General features: G+C 36.2%; 3 protein-coding genes across 3 annotated transcripts; 2 read left to right on the top strand and 1 right to left on the bottom strand.

Moving 5' to 3' along the window:
• The first annotated feature begins 428 nt into the window (after positions 1 to 428).
• LOC124453020 (urotensin-2 receptor-like) lies at positions 429 to 3,645 on the top strand. The gene is made up of 2 exons (XM_047003704.1): positions 429 to 870; positions 2,355 to 3,645. The coding sequence occupies exon 2, from the start codon at positions 2,368 to 2,370 to the stop codon at positions 3,454 to 3,456; it is 1,089 nt and encodes a 362-aa protein (XP_046859660.1). The 5' UTR covers positions 429 to 870; positions 2,355 to 2,367; the 3' UTR covers positions 3,457 to 3,645.
• LOC124453021 (protein Iojap-related, mitochondrial-like) lies at positions 3,457 to 5,358 on the bottom strand. The gene is made up of 3 exons (XM_047003705.1): positions 4,026 to 5,358; positions 3,880 to 3,955; positions 3,457 to 3,799 (listed from the first exon to the last, which is right to left on the bottom strand). The coding sequence occupies exons 1-3, from the start codon at positions 4,551 to 4,553 to the stop codon at positions 3,630 to 3,632; spliced, it is 774 nt and encodes a 257-aa protein (XP_046859661.1). The 5' UTR covers positions 4,554 to 5,358; the 3' UTR covers positions 3,457 to 3,629.
• A 1,374-nt stretch (positions 5,359 to 6,732) lies between these two features.
• On the top strand, positions 6,733 to 18,692 carry LOC124452514. The gene is made up of 10 exons (XM_047003074.1): positions 6,733 to 8,534; positions 8,848 to 9,006; positions 9,100 to 9,451; positions 9,528 to 9,779; positions 10,111 to 10,292; positions 10,364 to 10,756; positions 15,441 to 15,888; positions 17,193 to 17,438; positions 17,678 to 17,853; positions 18,091 to 18,692. The coding sequence occupies exons 2-10, from the start codon at positions 8,967 to 8,969 to the stop codon at positions 18,441 to 18,443; spliced, it is 2,442 nt and encodes an 813-aa protein (XP_046859030.1). The 5' UTR covers positions 6,733 to 8,534; positions 8,848 to 8,966; the 3' UTR covers positions 18,444 to 18,692.
• Positions 18,693 to 19,253: the final 561 nt, after the last annotated feature.

Consider the following 19,253-nt stretch of genomic DNA (forward strand, 5'->3'; position numbering starts at 1 on the left):
ATGCGCGCACAAAGATTACCGATGGCAAGGTGTTGGTGCAAACAAATGTGGGCAGGAAACGGCGAAGGTATCGAAAAACTAGGTTATACGACGTCGTTATTTAGAAAAGTCTCAAGGCATATTTTTACATATACATACCTGGAAGCCAATTGGCCTCCCTGGCCTCTTGCTGGTCCAGCACTGAAACAAAATTCGCTCTCTACATCTTGGGTCTTTCGTCGTTTTATCTATAATTGGTATTTAAAGGTTAGCTCGCTTGAAGTAAAAATGCTTATTTCATAACATGTGTGTTACGTTGTTATCAAAGTGTATTAAATGGCATTTAAGAAACCGCTTTCTTTTAAATTTCACTGAGAAAGGTATTTCCGGACCCTCTACTACAATGTTCAGACTTCTTCACGGGTTCTATTGAAGTTGATGGCCTCCCAGTGTAAAATTCGTGAAACATCCCATGCAAGGAGTAAATTGTGACTGATATATGTTAGTCTCGGGAAACGACATTTCAACTGACAAAAATTCCGAAACATGCAGTGAAAACTGAAAAGGCATTGTCCTCAATTAGGAGAATCAGCAAAAAAGAAGGGTTCTCGGGGAGTGTTGAATGTTGCACAGCATGGCAAAAGTAGTCGTGTTAAGGTGTTTGCTAAAGTATGAAACATTGCAGAGACGGAGGACGTCATTTGCTTAGGTCTGCTGATTCGATCACCGCTCTTCAAACACAAACGTTGAATGTCACGATCGGTAATTATCTTTGCAAAAGTGAACGAGACAAAAAAAAAATCCTGGTAAGAAAAACTGTATCGTGTTTAATGAAAAAAGTTGGCTGCATTGAACAGACTTAAAAGAGAGTTACAAGAAGTGATTACTAAGGTATGTTTCTTGTAAGGACTAAAGAAACAGAAAGCACATCCATTTGGGATGCAATGTCGATGAGTTAAATAAGATCAGTAAATAAAGCCGAACAAGATTGGTTGTTCAATGTTCATGAAAATATAAAAATATGAACGATAAACAACGAAGGAGTGACATCTGCGATGGCATAAGCCCACTTTAAGGATAATCATGTTGTAAAGCTTTTTCCTAACGCACCCAACACTACAATTATCATGTTTTAAGAAAAGAACATTCTAAAAGATATAAAAGCAATACACTAGTTGACAAATTACCGTTAACAGCTTTTGAACGCATGGCGTGGGTCGATTGTAAAGAAGTGTGTGTGTTGAACAACTGTTTATTAAAATAACAATGGTTATTTTTATATTTTCAATATTTGTTCAGCGCTTGCATTGAGATTACAATTTCCGTGGGTTTAGTCGACATCAAAGATACAAGAAAATAGCTAAATGCGTTTTTAAGTATGATTCAGTTAATTTAAAGAAATCGGTGTTAAACCACCTACGATTACTTTCGATCAAGTTATGTGCTTTAACTTACCTTGTCGCGCGTTTGACCACCAAGAATGAAGCAGTTCCGTTTATCTCGAGTAATCGCCGACAATTCTACAGAGATATAAAAAAGATAAGATATAGAGTAGAAAGAGTTATTTTTACGACTGAATATTCCAATCCATCAGTCAAAGGTCGAATACACAGATTAAATATAAAGCTTTTTCAGATCAAAAATAAAATATACACAATTCACTCGAAAACAAAACTTGTTCAAGAAATTGCGCTCATGTGCGCTGAACATACGGAGCAGCAAGAAATTATCGTCAAATCTTAAGTTGACTAAATAAGTGCTGGGAAACATCTGCTATGCAATATTTTTTTGATGGACAAAACGTGTGGCCTCACAGTGCAGTGATTGCGTGTAAATAGATGGGAAAATTGTTGCATAACAATCGCGTCATTTTTAATGTCGAGTAATGTACTCATATAACTTTTTTCACGTTTTGTATCGTTGCTTAAGATTAACACGTAGGTGACGTAGGTAAAATGAAACTACGAGTAGTGACATCTAAAGAAATTAAACATGTAACGAACATAAAAGGTTCTTACACAATGTAGACTCAGAAATTGGAGACCGAACTGTTTAATCGACAGCTAGGACTAGAGTTAGATCCATATGCTTTTGTTCAAAAGATACAGTCAACATTTTACATGTCAAAAATGACGGAGAGATCCGCTTTATAACCATGGCACAAATTGTTTCCGGATCACTTTCCAAGCTATTAGCAACGTATATGTTAGGAAGAATTACTCAGTTGAGCGCAACACCTCGCGATAAGATAATTGCACATTGGATCTGTTAGGGAAAAGATTACAGCACGAAAGTATGCTCACGAGTAATGAAAATGCGCTGTTTTTCTCAATTTCGATTTAATGAGGACCTGATAAAAGTCTCGTGATTTTTAGATCAACTTGGAAAATGGTGTTTTCAAACAACAGCACGACGTGTCCTTCGAACAAGAACCAAGATTTCAACAAACTGCTCGGCGACTTACAAGTGGGCAGTTTCTGCATTTACTCCTTCATCTGGGTGTTGGGAATTTTGGGAAATATCGCTGTCATCTTGACGATATGTAGAACGAAACGACTTCGTTCTTCGAGCAACTATTTCATCGTGAATCTTGCTGTTGCCGACTTGGCTTCACTGTGTATTGCAATGCCCATGATTTTAATAGTTCAAATAACAGACTGGCCATTTGGTCTGATAGTTTGCCGCTTTATAAATCCCCTGAAGGACCTATTCTTCCATGTTTCTATGATAACCATTACAGTCATAGCGATGGATCGATACGTTCACACTGTATATCCCTTTAAGACCCCTATCTCCCTGTACAAAGTCAAACTCATCATTTTGTTGATATGGCTGGTGGATTACCTTCTCATACCGCTACCAATGGGATTTGTCATGAAAATACAGCGACATCAAATGAACGGCCACGAGGTGTGCATGGCAATATTCACCCCGGAATGGCAAAAAATCTCGATTTTGCTCCTATCCAGCTTCCTGTTTTTGTCGCTCTTCCTTACAGCATTTGCCTATGTTGGTGTCGGATTCGCTATGTTCAAACAACGTAAACGGATAAAACTGAGGGCACAAGACGCAGGCATTCAAGCACGATCACTGAAGCGAGAGTTGGAGAAGAACTTGAAGACAGTAAAACTTATGATGGCGATCGTGGTGGCATTCTGGTTGAGTGTATTACCGTTGACAATGTTCGCATTACTCCTAGAGTTGAAAGTATTAATGCCGACACGTGAACAGTACGTGATAATATTCTTCCTTGTTTCACACTTGCTATTTCTGCAACATTGTATCAACCCTGTCATACTTTACCTTCTCAGCAAGGACATGCGCGCAGGTTTTTATATATGTTGCACGTGTTTTGCTGTATTTCGGCGGGCGAACGCGAAGGTTAAAAATCCCCAGCAACATCTTTTAAGCAACGGGTCGGGTACAAACGAAATGTTGAAAATGTACAGTTTACAGGATGAAGCGGAATGCACATGATTGACGGTGTTATAATTTATTGGAACAAGAAGCAAATATAGTAAGAAACTTATCTTTTGTATATCGGATGTATTTTACGGGTAAGTTTATTCAGATTTGATCAGAAATATAAAAACAGATCATGTAGAGTTGTTAGTAAAGATTTGGTCAGAAATATATAAAACAGATCATTGTTATTTTGTAAAGAAATCCTCGAGTTTTGCATTTTTAACTTGTTCCGCATAGCGATCATCTTTCAACATTTGTTGGTACTGTTCATCATTCTCGGGTCCCAGTGACCACAATTTTTCTAATTCGTACTTCTCTCGAACTTCGGGTAGAAATAAATGCGCGACGATCGTACCTTTGAAAAAAGAAGTGCACATTACGAATCGTAGGTGGGTTTTGTTATTACTCAATGACGTAATTTCATAACATGTTTACCAAGATCAACGACCATCCAATCATCAGAGTCCACGCCACTGACAAGAATATATTCATTGGGAAAATCGTTTTTTATCTACGCAAAAATGTGGCCATTTCAAGCAACGATCAATCGACACGCACAATGAAAAAAAAGATTTTCGAACCTGCGTATGGATATGATTGGTCATGGCCTTTAAATGTCTTGTTGATCGACCACTAACGACCACGATATAATCCGCATATTTTCTTCTTTCATCTGATGTTTTTACAACGCATATGTTGACACCGTTATCTTCTCTTAATTTGTCTAACACCCTTTTTAGCACGACATTTTCTTCGTGAAGAGCCCTGTCGTCTAAATTTTTGGTTGTTCCATCGATAAGAAACGATACTTTATTACAAAACAATCTCTTTGTCATATATTGATATCTAGTACAGCTAATTTTACAAACGCCATTTGCTCTTGAGCTTTCATAGCATGAATTTGAAAAATGGAAACTCAATTTCATGGATAAATTTCTTGACGACGGGATGTGAACAATTTGTTGTCTTTCTCGACACCAACATACTACATTTCGTTTATCTAACACAAGCATTGCTCTGCAGGTCGAAAATTGCTGCTTGAAGATACTCTTTGATAAAGAAATCGCCATTCTTTTGAAAATTATTGAGTATGAACTGCAAATAACCATAAAAATTTTTACAATGTTTCGGTTATTTTCTCGTCTCGACGGCGGCCATATTGGAAAAGATACTCTTCCAACATAAAGGAGGTCTGGGACCAGGTTACAGACAGAGGTACGCAATTGTGAATTAAATGTTCAATACAAACTTCTGACATATGTCACAGGAAGGTGTTTATAGCAATCTACACGGTTTACTTAACTCGCAGCTTACAAAGAGTTTCTAGTGATTAACTGTTTGGTAAGAATCATTCACCCAGCCACAATAGCTGTTGTTGTACTAGTCAAAAAATGACGTCGACAGTCTACGCGTCAAAGCCAAAATCATGATATCAAAGTAATCCTGAAGGGAAAACGGAAGATAACTCCTCTATACAAAAATCATAAAGTGTTTCTTAGGTGTAAAAGAAGAAAGCCTAAGTGTAAGAGAAAAACAATTTACCCAACAAGTTTTGAGTTGATCGAATGACGAATACTCCCAACAACACGGCAACATAAAACACTTCCTTTTTTTCTCTAATGATCGCCTAAAGAATAGAGTCGAAACACTGTGCCATCTGCCATCGTGGAGACAGCATCTCGTTGAAAAGAGACAGATTAGCTTCGTACTTTAACGGGTGAAGTGGCGCACACAGGCAGTCGAAAAGAACTGCTGAATAGCAAAAAATAGTTTGACAGTGCGACATTCTAACAAAGTACCAGAACATTATAAATAAGTTACACAACAAGTTATTTTGTGACTAATCGATCCTCTTCTTAATTGAGTAGTAACCTTGCATCAGTTGGACATGGTGTTTATTAAGTTAATCATTCCAAATCAAAATTTCAAGCCTTTTTTATCACTGCAGATTTTCTTCAAAAAGTTGGAAAGGCAGGTCGTGAAACTGATGAAAATGTTCCTCCGTACCTTTAAATAATGATCTTATCGCCTTTATCTTATCACTGCACAAATCGGATATTACTGCACACTGAAATTAGATATGAATCAAGTTATTGTGTGGCCAGCACGAGGAGACAAATTCCGAGCAGTTCGTTTTGGAGGCCTGTGTAGTGGCCCAAAGGTGCCAGATCGACTCTAATCTAAGCCACGTGTTTTTCACGAGCTTATAGGAAATAAATATAATCGTGCGTCCATAGGCTTATCTAAACGTGCATATGTACGAAGTTTGGTTCTTTCAAGCGTATTGCAAACACGGTATGTATCTCTAATCATTTGTTAAAATGACTAAAATATTCGGTCTCTAATAAAGTGAACATAACAGTACTGTATGATTTTTGATGACGGTTTAGAAACGAAATAAACATTATCTCAAAATAAAATTCTGCGTTAACGCACAAATTTTGGTCTGAAAAAATTAACAATCGACATTAACAGTTTCGATTTGTACATAATCAAGTTGGATTTTTCGAACATCTTTGTCCTTTTAACAATACGTTACGTTGCAAAACTTCATGTAATTTAGGAGGAAAGTTCACTAGAAGTCTGGAATGCTTAAATTTGTTTGAACATTCAAATCATTCAATCATAATAGACTTTAATCAGCTTTAATCTTATACAACTATACCAAACCATCAGTTACGTACAGGTCACAAGCCAGGGACGCGACCAAGTCAAGGACAGTGAGTGACAGGAATATAGCAAAATTGTTTGGTATGATTGTAAGTTATAGTTCAGTAACTCTTTGTAGAGTTCGTTACTCTAAATATATGTACGAACTTGGGAACCGAATACTGAGCATTTAAACAAAAATATCACAACAGTAAGGGAAAGAGTAATGTGAAACCGATTTTAGTAAAGTATTCCTGGAAATATTATTTTACCCGAATCAATTTTGCTATTTTGACGATCAAGTTGGGAAAATATAATCCGCTAAATGTCCCAAGTATGATCTTATAATTAATTCAGAAACTCCTAACCGTAACACAAGATGCTTCCATTAAAACAAGAGATAGCTGCATCACATTATGAGAAGACAATTATAGATGAATATGTGTTTGATCAATAATTTATGGTACAGCCACTCGTGACAAATAAAAAAGTGAAAGAATTAAATAAGAATACATACCGTTATCGCACAAACTAGGTTTCTGGATCAAGAAAGAGCGAATAGCAATAAATTACTCATCTCGTGTTATCATTGGTTGACGTTCTAATTCATAATTGCTGGAAAATTAAATAGAGTCCGCCTACGTAACTAAAAAGAAAAAAGAAGTCAAGAAAAACGATAAATTTCACGTAAAAGGAAACTAAAACAAAATTCCATGAAAGACATTTCGAGAAACATATGCACGTAACGAAGAGTTTTCATACAACTTAGTGATCAAATGTTGAAATTCATGGCGTTTTGTGAAAAGCACTTACGTGTTCAGCGTGAAGACGGGGCTAGCAAATATTTGCATGCAAAATTTGCATAAGTGCTTATTTGTAAATTTCATTTTACAAGTGCAGCCAAAACATTAAGTGCGGAAAGCATTTTCTCAGATAAACAAGTTAAAGTATCGTACAGCAGGCCCTTTCGGAGTCCAAGTCAAAGAAGAAGACTAACAACTATAGACATATCGCCAACATCAGCTGGCCATACGTCAGATCTAAGGTGATGTTTTGTACAAATTTAAATAATTTTTAGTAGAACAGATAAAAATTATTTGTCCTAGCAATTCAACCAATCATTACGCTCGCATTTCACTATGAGAAGCAATCCTTCTTTCGTATGATAACAACTTCAAACCGATTATAATGTGATTCAATACAATTTTATCGTTGGTGAAAATGTGTGCTAGGGCATAAAATTTCGGGACAACATTTAGCTGCAAAAAACAGCTCCGACAAATACAATGAACATTGCCTTTCCAAACATTTTAATAAAGAGGGAGCATAAAAAATGCATTTATACATGGCAAATATATACATTCAAAAATTTTCTAATATAAATGTATAAATGTCAAATAAATGCAAGAAAATATTGACGTCAGTAATATTCAACTTTAAAAAAGAAATATTATAAACTACTCCGTAGAAAAAAACAATCATTAATTATTTAGCAAAGAATGAGATGAGAATAATTAGAACAACCAATATAATTATATCGAGAGGACGTCGCACAAGAAATACAGTAATTTGAAAAACGTGAAATTAATAAAGTGAACCAGAATTCAGAACAATCAGTCAGAAATTATGTACATTCACACTCTAGAGAGTGCGCCTCAGCAAATGGACTACTACACTCGAGGAACCACGTAGAATATGTAGATGTACGACATAAATATTGTATTAACGAGTTTGATAACGAAACAATAATAAAATCAAAGAAACAGAGCCTAAACATGTTACAGCAATATGGCAATACTCGCTCAGTCAATAACAAGATATTATTTGGCTAATAATGAATGCATTTATTAACGAGATAAGAGAGTTAGATGAAGTGTTTCAAACACGTCCGCAATGAGAAAATCACGGCAGACAAGGTAGCAATTATTTTTCAAAAATTTTTACAACAAGCGAAAGGTCTGATAAAAGTTCAGTGATGTAGATAGCTAAACGACCCACTCAAATGGCCGACGTGTTTTTATTTATTTATTGATTATATTTCATTCAAATTAAGAATAAAGTCGTGTCTGTCTGCCAGAAGGAAAGACGTGGCATTTGTTTTCATTAAGCATTCGCACAAAGTTCATTAATATCCAAAAGTATGACAATTGAAATGCGGAAACTTCATGCTGAGTGGCTCTCAACGATGAAGATCGACGACATATTTATCGTAAGATGAAATGAAAGTTCAACTTATCAGGAAACGGGAAAACGGTCTTACCACATTTTGAAGAAGAAGACAAAACGGAAATTCTACATATAATTGGTTGTATATGTGTCGACGAATATGGATATTTAATAGTCATAGTAATTTGGTTATTGATCAGCTTATGGTCTGTTGGAAAGATATATAAATAAAATTAATCTGCCTCGAAGAGCTCCCGTTGATATAATTGTTGTCGGTAAGTGAAAGGATGTGCTTTACCAAACTCGAGTTTAAATATTAACACAAGTAAGCAAATAAAAAATTCTATGATAATGGAACACCGTTTGATCGATCACATTCACTTCTCGACTTCTTCATTTTTCAACTAATTTCGTAGAATGATCATCATTATGTATAAAATACGATTATTGTTGAGGAGATTAATACGAGGAAGTATCGATAGAAAATATATGAAAACTTATTGAATATAATTTTGTTATAAATAAGGGGTAGTAAAGCCGTTTGTTTCATCCTCATTGTTAATTTTACGAACTTAATTCCTTTCACAGGAGAAACCATTCAAGCAAGAACTTTCCGCAATCTCTTATCTGGCAATTGACGATCTTCTCCTTTGAATACTCCAGTCTTCAGATAGAACAGACAAAACGTGAAGTAAATCGTAAAAACGATGTCGATGACCACGGAGAGCAGCTCAATCAATGTCACAGGTAACATTTTACCTTCCCCAGTCAATGCTCACATGGTTATGTTACGATTACAACATTATATCAGCCATTGCATGTTTTCGTTATTTTCTCAAGATGCAAAAAACATGTCGTCGTTGGATGAAGGAAACAACGCCATGAATAAAGGTTTCTTCATATTTTACGTCGTGATGGAGAGCATTATCCTAGTCTTTGGCACCATTGGTAACGTACTCGTCGTACTCGTCGTCGTCAAACGACACAGGATGCGAACTGTCACTAATTATTTCATTCTAAACCTGGCAATTAGTGATCTCATTGTGCTTATTAGTAACATCCCAATCGATTTTACGATGGATTTCATGAAAAAATGGGTGTTTGGAAAAGTCATGTGTCTTATTATCCGCCCATTACAAACATTGGGCACAACTGCATCAATCTTGACTTTGGTTGCCATTTGTTTGAGCAGGTAAGCGAAAAGGTGGCGAGTTCAAAGGGAGTGTTCAGGTTAAGTGATTGATTGTAAATGGTCGTCATTTGTATAGATATCATGCGATAATTTACCCATTTCATCGCCAGTTGAACCTGCCACATGCAAAGGTAGTGGTGATTTCAATATGGATAATCTCGATGGCGAGCATCATACCGTACGCAGTAGCGACAAAGTACGAATCAAAGACGCACGAGTGTATGGAAGATTTTGAAAGCATCGGCATGTCATATGAAGCATACACAATAACATTATTTACGATGCAATATGTTTTACCTATGATCATAATGACCTACGCATACAATAGGTAAGTATTAAAGTAAATGGTTTCAGCCCGGAAGTATCGATAGTTACATGTTTGTAGATGTAGATCGTCCACGTTAGTAAAGTCCTGAGAAGGACTGTTGTTGTTGATGTTGGCTGACTTTTCGACATCCTTCACGGTAATCATCTTTAGAGTCAGATTTTCTGAAGACGATTGCTGCCGGTCAGTCATCAACATCAACAGTCCTTCTCAGGACTTTACTAACGTGGACGATTTACATCTACAAACATGTAATATAGCTAAGTATGTAGTTTGAGTTTCCGTATCCTATATTGGCTTTACAATTAACACCGCTGTCTATTGATAATTGAAGGATAAGAGTGGGATTGAGGTGGGATACTTGTCATGAATGTGGCACACTAATGGACCCTTGCTATAGAAGAGACACAAGGACAGTTATAAGAATGTTATCAATAGTTGTCTTGGCGTTTGGTGTCCTTACATTACCCTTACATATTGTGTGGATCTGGCACGATTTCTTCCATGGTCGCAAAGGTTTTTGTTTTCATGCAAACTTTTTCATCTCTCGTTGGCAAATATTAACTTATTCAATTTATCTTCTCTAGAGCCCAGTTACGAATACATAAAAACTGTAGCAATAATAATGCTGTATGGAAACAGTTTCGCGAACCCAATCATTTACAACATATGCAGCGATCAATTCCGCGAAGGATTTGCCAAAATGATCGGTTCGCTTTTAAAACCGTGTAACTTTTTCATGAAAACCACAAAACTATGTCAGCACATGGCCAACACAAACCGTTATAACACCGATGAAGTAGAGTCACGTGACGACCGAAGAACTTTATATCAGCAAAGACGTAAAGAAAGCGCGGATATCGTGATGTCAGAATCGGCATGTGGAGGTCGTTGTGCGGAAGTTAGTAGAAGACGTGAAAGCGAGATAATTGAAAGAAGAAGAAGGGAAACTGGCGTCATGACGTATGTAACGGCCGTTTGATTTCCTGGAAACGAGTGGTCAACGTCACTTTACTCGAGTTTGTTGATAATTATCCATAGAATACGTTTATATGAATCAGAAGATATCGAAACGGCGCTAATTTAAAACTTAATTTAACTATGTAAATTATGCAATGTATATATTCGTAGAATTTTCTTGCACCTTGAGATTTATTTATGTACGATTAAAATCGACTGTATAAAGTAGAAAATGAATTTTTGAGTTTCGGGTCAAAATCGTAGACTGCACTCTATCATGGCATTAAGTACTCTCTTTCCATATGGGAGACGAGGGGGGGGGGGCGCTTCCGCTAAATTCTTATCGGTGTATTTTTTGAAGTAAAATGAAAAAGAACTTACTTCGTCATGATTTTCTTGATGAAACAAACATCACAGAACGTCTTCCTATCAAAGAGAAAATAGATGATCTCTTCGAATGATTTGAATCTCGGTTTGTTATATACATTGATTCATTTAAAAACCTTCAAGATGCTTGTTATATTTACAAAGACATATTTGAAATACTCTGATGTTACACGAAAAAGGAAAACCGAAACGAAACCGACACCGCGATTATCTCGAATATTTGTGGTAAACATGACAACAATCTGGAAGATCTTTAAACAAATCAATGTGAATAATAGATGATTGTAACTGAATGCGGGTGATTGTTCCATGACAGTGTGAGAGAGATTGGATCGATTATCAATACAAAGTGGGTTGAATGGGCGCGCGTTAAGCGTAAAAATCACTTTGTTTTTGACGAAAATGAACAGAAATGAACAGAATGAACAATTTAGGGTGATTGGTTTCATAAGTGATATTCTCATGTCACGTCATGAAATTGTCGTGAGAGTTTTTTCAACTTTTGAAAAACTCGACATCTTTCCTCCACAGAAGACACATGTCTACGTCTTGCTTTAAGACCCATATGTATTTCGAGTTTTGGTTTGATGGCGCTGCCAACCGTAGAGTGCAGCATCCGTAAAACTTTTCAGGTTTCCGTTCAAAAAATTACACGGTAGCTGCGGCTCAGGATTTTTTTTTCGCGCAAATTTTTGCCCAGCAAAGTTTAGGAAGGACTTTTGCGTAAGAGAGCAAAGCTAAACCTCATAAATATATTTATCATTATATCAGCAATTGTATACTAAAGGAAGTTAAACAATTTTTAATTGTATTTTTCATAATACAACTTGAAAAAAAAATCAATTGCTTTCCTTAATTTTGTATCTTAGATACGACATTTATCACGCTATCCTTCTTCAAATGCTTTTAAGTCGCAGACAACAAAAGCGTTGTAGGAAGGTCGATCTTATTATTGTACATCATGTGCAAAATATGTCTCCTCCCACGTGGAATAAAGAAATTAAAGGCCACATCATATAGACAAGCTACTTCTTGATCAATCACTCGACAGGGGACTGAGTTAAAGAGATACACCTATAACAGTTGGAAAAAATCCATCATTGGACTCCTTTTCCATGCACATCGATCATTAATGACGGATTTTCAACATATTGATGTATTAAAAATTATAAAGAGATGTACCTATAACTGTTGGAAAAAATCCATCATTGAACACTTTTTCCATGCACATCGATCATTAATGACGGATTTTCAACATATTGATGTATTAAAAATTATAAAGAGATGTACCTATAACTGTTGGAAAAAATCCATCATTGAACACTTTTTCCATGCGCATCGATCATTAATGACGGATTTTCAACATATTGATAAATTAAAAATTATTTATTTGTTAATCAGTAAACAAATCAAGGATAAAACATGCCATATATAGATTATGGAATTATTTTTGAAGCAATAAACGTCGGCAAAATCACACGCAAAGAAGTTCAGGTGGTATGCAGCGGGCATATATAATGATTTCTTCAGAAATGCATACATGATTTAAATTGTTCAGACTCGGAAGTTGGAAAAGTTTTACAGGCAGTTCGACTTCTATTTTTGTAGTTTTTCGTTCCGCGGATGAAATAGTCGATGAAGGATCAAAAGTTTGAAATTAGTAGCAAAAAACTGAAAAGGTAAAAGCGAGGGAATGATTTCTATGTTCTCAGACTATAGGTTTTCACAGTAAGCACATCAACGTCTTCAACATAACTATATGGGTACATCTAAAAATAAATGAATGGCGCGTCTGATTAGCTCAGTAAATTTAATCCAAAGAAAAAACCTCAAAAGCGATTTGTTGAAATAGAAAGAGAAGTAACTAACAATTTAGCCTTATTATAAAGAGGTTCAAAGAATGCATATTTACAATAGTTTTACAATAACCTGTGAGCAACAAAGTGTTCAAAAACAAACAAAAACGGACATTAATTTCACATATCAGTGGTTCTTATGAATGGAAGGTACCAGGAACATCAGAAAGACGACGAGTGACGTCTGGTGCGACAATGGATCCTAGACGCTTAAGTTTTAATATCTTATGTAAATGTGAAAAAAACCGCTCTGCATGAGTTACAACATATTTATTTGGAAATAAAACATGTAACATATATATAAACTAAGAACTGTTTATAACGACTTTCGAAGAACTACGTAGAACAAAAACCAGCTGCCAGAGCTCGTCATCAAAGAATCACATTAAGTAAGATATTGAGCTTGCAGACAGTACGGGTCAAATATAAGTTTGAGGTTCGCTGACCTTCCATCCATTTTTACAGTCGCCGTGAAAGTTCAACTCGTTGAATCAACTCCTTCGTACTAAATGGATGACCTTTATTGAACAAAGGCAATTCCAGGTTTGTACAAGTTTTTTTCCAAACAAAAATGTCGACGATGTCATGCATTATAAGCGAGGAGTTGGGTGCTAGGCTAGCTTATAGCACGAAACAAGACAAAGAAATACACGTAACGTCAACTGCATACATCATGAATACATTTTGACTGTAGCTACTTTACGATCAAAGAAGTGAGATTCCAGACGGAGGTTATAATATATTTGACGACATTACATGATTTACTGCACACGCGATACTTAACATTTAGTAACACAACAGTCATAGTATACAAGGAAAATGTATAGTGTCTCAGCTAAGATCAACAAGTCGATGATTATTATAAAACAAACGAACGATCAGAGAATGTTTTTCATCACCAAAAGGATATGTACTGCTTGCACATAGAAAGTAACCTGTAGTTTTGAAGAAGAGAAATTGATCACACAGGTTGAACACTAGAAGTCGAGATCAACATTGAATATACGCACATCACACCCAATCATGCACTACAAAACAAGACAAATAAATACAGCAAATGTCAACTGGAGTAACAACATTTGAACCAACTTCAAACAGAAATACCATTCCAATAATCATCATTAGTACAATCACGCAAGATCACAGGACAACGTCGATGAGATCAGTAAATAGGGCAGGAAAAGAGAGCAAATAAATATGTTCAAACAATTCTTCGAGCGAGAAGCAATAATATGCAGAAGTCCTATATCACGGAAGCTCAGTACACGTGAACGTACGTCGCCTTTAGGGAAAGTAATAAGTGCTAATGATGATTGAGAAGATCAAATGTTTTCATTAAATGTTGTGACTGGAAGCGATTTTCACATTGTTTAGTCTCGTTCACATTTAGGAGTCTAGATAGCACAATGGCGACCCTCTTCAAAACGATACACCTCAAATACTAACAATATCCACGTATAAGATATAGAAAATTAACATGAAGGTATAACTCGGAAATGACATAAGGTAACCATCTGGATAAATCTATATAGTACATATAGATTTTGAACACAATTATTTCCGTGAAGAATTCAAGTCCAACAGCTAGGCAAACCGAGATTGTAAATTGCAGCAAGAGGCATTTCTGATATTTAACAAAAACTCGTGCGAGTTTTTGAACTTTGTTTGCGCATTTTGATATACATAGTGTGCATGGAGGAAAGGAATGCTAAAAGTATGAAGCGCACAGCTTTCGCCTGAAGAACGTCTTAAGTAATATTTCCAAAAATGCCCCATACGAACGACAGTACAAACTAAAAACATTGACTACCTCTTCATGAGTATTTTTTGAACCGTGACGTTAAGATAAAGTAATTTTACTCATCAATACTTAGAAAAAAATTTACCAACCATTGCACTGCCTGTCGTCGATCAAGATAAAATTACATACCAAAAGAAAGGAAACGTGAGCTTTTTAATCAAATATACTGACGTTTTCACGGACAAATTGCAATGTAAACATCAATAACTGAGCAACTGAATGACGAAAAACGATAAATGAAAATAATAATGTTTTCGTTCATGACGAGGCGCGTGGAACGACCATGGAATGCCATATAAAGATTTACTACCATAGCTGCAACTATGATAAGGCAAGGAGATGAGTTATGTGCAAGAAAGTACCTTTTCATTATATATAAAAACCATGTTTATCTCTGACGACGCAAAAATGTAACACCATGCAGATAAACTGACAGAAGTTTGGGTAATCCATTAAATATGATGGGTAGCAGACTGCGAATACCAAAAGATGATATGTGATTGACAAAAAACGTTCGCAGAATTTAGGAAAGACTTCAAACTACGCAATTGGCATAACAAATCACCGACAAATCCAAAAAAAAAACACGAACGGAAACTATTTACTTTTTCACCTTGTTTTACGAGCACATATCACACACACCGACTTCATTTACATAAAATGCGAGAATCGCAAAAGGACATGTGCGTGTTTCGTTTGAGTGGCGGTACGTCGACATAATCGGATATTTTGTTTATTTAGGTTGGGATTTTTTATCCAGCGATATGTTCAACAATAGCACGAAAGGACATGACGAGCTTTCAGATATCGAATTCTTCGAGATTATTTCCACCATTTTCGTTTGCATTGTTGGTGGAATTGGTAATATTTTGGTTGTTTTGGTCGTATGCCGGCAGAGTAAAATGAGGACAATAACCAACTATTTGATCGTCAACCTGGCAGTAAGCGATTTGTTTGTATTATTTTTCAACATACCATTGGATCTGATCGTCAGATTATCTGGTAATAAATGGTTATACGGGCCTGCTTTGTGTAAGGTGATTTATCCATTTCAAACTATGGCGACAACTGTGTCGGTGTGGTCCCTGGTAGCCATAAGTGTTGGAAGGTAAAATTCTCATGACTGAAATGAAAAATAGTCGTATTTTCACTTTGAATTCTAGCATCCCTGCGTATGTCTCAAAAATACATTCTAATGGGAAGGCATGACTGAAATGAAAAATAGTCGTGTTTTCACTTTGAATTCTAGCGTCCCTGCGTATGTCTCAATAATACATTCTAATGGGAAGGCATGACTGAAATGAAAAATAGTCGTGTTTTCAATTTGAATTCTAGCATCCCTGCGTATGTCTCAAAAATACATTCTAACGGGAAGGCATGACTGAAATGAAAAATAGTCGTGTTTTCACTTTGAATTCTAGCGTCCCTGCGTATGTCTCAAAAATACATTCTAATGGGAAAGCCCGCTGGGCAACCATAAATAAATCATTCAACGACTGCGAACCGATGGAACTACTGAAGTAAATGAAGCAATAATGGAAGATTCCTCAGCGGGGAGGGGAGGAAATAAATTTCACGATAAAGCTTCTTATTAAAAGAATTTATATGCACGTAAGACATTAAAAAAAGGTGCTATGAACGGAAAACAGTGTAATTAAGTTTGTGCTTCTTTTAATTATTCCACATGCGTTGAAAACATTTCTATCTGCAAAATGAGCAGTCACAGTCCTCTCTAGAACGCAAGCCGATAGGATAGAACTCTAGCTAGAACACTGAGATGACTCGACTTACGAGTAAATGAAAACCAGCTTTAAGTTTACACCACAAAAAAAGATCCACGTGACGAAATGTGTTTGTCGTCAATTTCATTTTCGACACAGCATTCGAAAGAGTTTCGTAATGAAAACACAACACGTAAAAAAAAATTTAATAAGAATGAGCTAACGCAAACAAACTGATGTAATTACACCCCTTTCCCGTTGATGGACTTTTTAATTCATAATAGCCTAGATGTTCTTATAAACACCTATTCATTTAACATACAGCTAATAATTTGCCGGGGTCACCGTAGCAGTTTATTGGCAATTATGTTTATATTTATATAAAAATCAACAGTAGGACGGCGAAAAATGTGACGAAAATAAAACGTTCTTCTCCGTCAAGCTATCGGTAGCCATCATTAGCCCTTCCATCCACAATGAACATATGACGTTTTCTCTGTTAAGATACATAGCCATCATTAACCCTTTGCATCCACAATGAACACATGACGTTTTTTCTGTCGAGCTATGTAGCCATTATTAACCCTTTGCATCCACAATGAACATATGACGTTTTTTTTTGTAAAAATACATAGCCATCATTTACCCTTTGTATCCACAATGAACATATGAAGTTTTTTTTTCTGTAAAGATACATAGCCATTATCTATCCTTTTCGTCCACAACTACGGACTCATCACGCCAAATGGATTATTTTGACAGTATGGTCAATAGGACTTGTTGTAGTCATTCCGTATGGTGCCGCTCTCGAAGTCGAAGAAGGTTCTTGCCGAGAAAATTTCGAAGTTGCTGGCATGACAACAGAAGTTTTTACCTTGGCTGTTTTTGTCGTACAATACGTTGTCCCGTTGGTCATTATTATGGTCTGTTACGTTAGGTAATCATATATAACAGAATGTAGGCAGGATTTATGAAGGTGGGTCACGTGCCGAAAAATGCAACTTAAATGGCTGTCAATTTGAAAACTTCACGAAAGAGGTGGGGAATATCACGGAAACGGGGGGGGGAATCTTACGAAAAGGAGAGAAATTGCCCGCTTTACCCACCAATAGCTACACTATTGTTTAGATTACACGATCAATAGAAACATAATTATGCGATTTCATCTGTTCATAGAGTGGGTATGGAGTTGTCAAAGAGCAATCTCGCACACGAAAACATGCATCTTTTCCGAGAACAACAGAAAGAGACACAAAAAGTGATCAAAATTCTTCGACTTGTCGTGACGGCATTCGCAGTGCTTGTGTTACCTATTCACGTGTACTACATATGGTTGGATTTCTTTGATGGAGGTGATGTATCGATCTTGATGAGGATCACTTCGTTTAAAAAGATTGAAACATTCAAAATCTTCATGTTTTGGTGACAAAACAAGATTTTTCAACACAATTTCCTTGCATGCGATAGGGTTTATTCATGACAATCCTTGAAACAAACAAATAAACGATTTCTCGACGTTTCAAGCGAAGGCCCTTTGTCTGTACAGTTAGATATAAAAACAGTGAAGTGAAGTTATTGTCTTTTTGTAGGTTCATCTTCATTGAGTAAGGTTTTTCATGTCATGGCCGTGGTGATGTTGTACTGCAACAGCGCTTGCAACCCTATCTTATACAATATTTGTAACGAACAGTTCCGTGATGGTTTCAGAGAGTATTTTGCCCCGTGCTTTAATGTCCTCTGCCCTGGTGTGAACTGTAAAAAAAGGAGACGCCGTACGAGTCAAAGGGAATCGGAAGCTTTCTCCTTCAATACTACAAATTCTAGGCTCTCAGCGGCAAGTCAAATCAGCTACGCTAGACATTCTCTCATTCCAAATGAAAACTGTCCAACAGTCCAATCAAACGAAGATCACGAAGAGCACAGCGCAAGCACCAATGTATAATATGATAGATTGAATACAGGATCTTCAAGGTGGAATACATATTCATGATTTCATAAGGCGGATTTTATAATTTCAAAATATGAATAAGACTTCATATACGACGATTATGAAGTATGCAAGGCTCGTTGGTGTACATAATTTTATGATTGAAAATTGAGATTTTTCCAATAAATCGAGAGCAAATGGTGATGTTTTCCTATAAATTGAAAGCTGCCATGTTGCTCGTTGACTTTAAAGTCCTGACATCAACCCTTTAGCACACAACTTATTATTTTACACGAATTTGATTCGGTTTCGTGACCGTGAAATAGATTTCACATTTTTGTATAATGATACAATTTCAACTCCACTTTCGAAAAGAAATAAGCGCGATGAAAGTGCTTGCAAAAATTCAAGCACTTTCAAGCACATCTTAATAAATTCAAGTACCTTCAAAGCCTTGAATTTTTTGATGTAAATTCAAGGACATTCAAGGACATTCAAGTTTAGTACGAGCTCGGTGTAGTTGCAGGTCGATTATAAGAGTTGACTTGTACACCATCACCGTAGTTGACGGGGCGCGTAAGAATACACATGACAAAACATATAGCACAGCCCATTTCAAAACACATCCGACCACACAGTACTTATTGAAAGAAGACACAAAGAATCGTCAAAAGAAGAACACTTAACCACTCAGCGGGTGAAGATAACGGTGATAAGTTCATTAAAAAAAATAATAGAATTACAAACTTACGCACAGTAGGCTTTCATAAACTCAACACATGTCTGTGTTTTGTATGTTTTTCAAGAGGTCATTTCTAGAGGCGT

The sequence above is a fragment of the Xenia sp. Carnegie-2017 genome, unplaced genomic scaffold (assembly GCF_021976095.1).
Source record: "Xenia sp. Carnegie-2017 unplaced genomic scaffold, XeniaSp_v1 HiC_scaffold_25, whole genome shotgun sequence".
Classification (NCBI taxonomy): Eukaryota; Metazoa; Cnidaria; class Anthozoa; order Malacalcyonacea; family Xeniidae; genus Xenia; species Xenia sp. Carnegie-2017.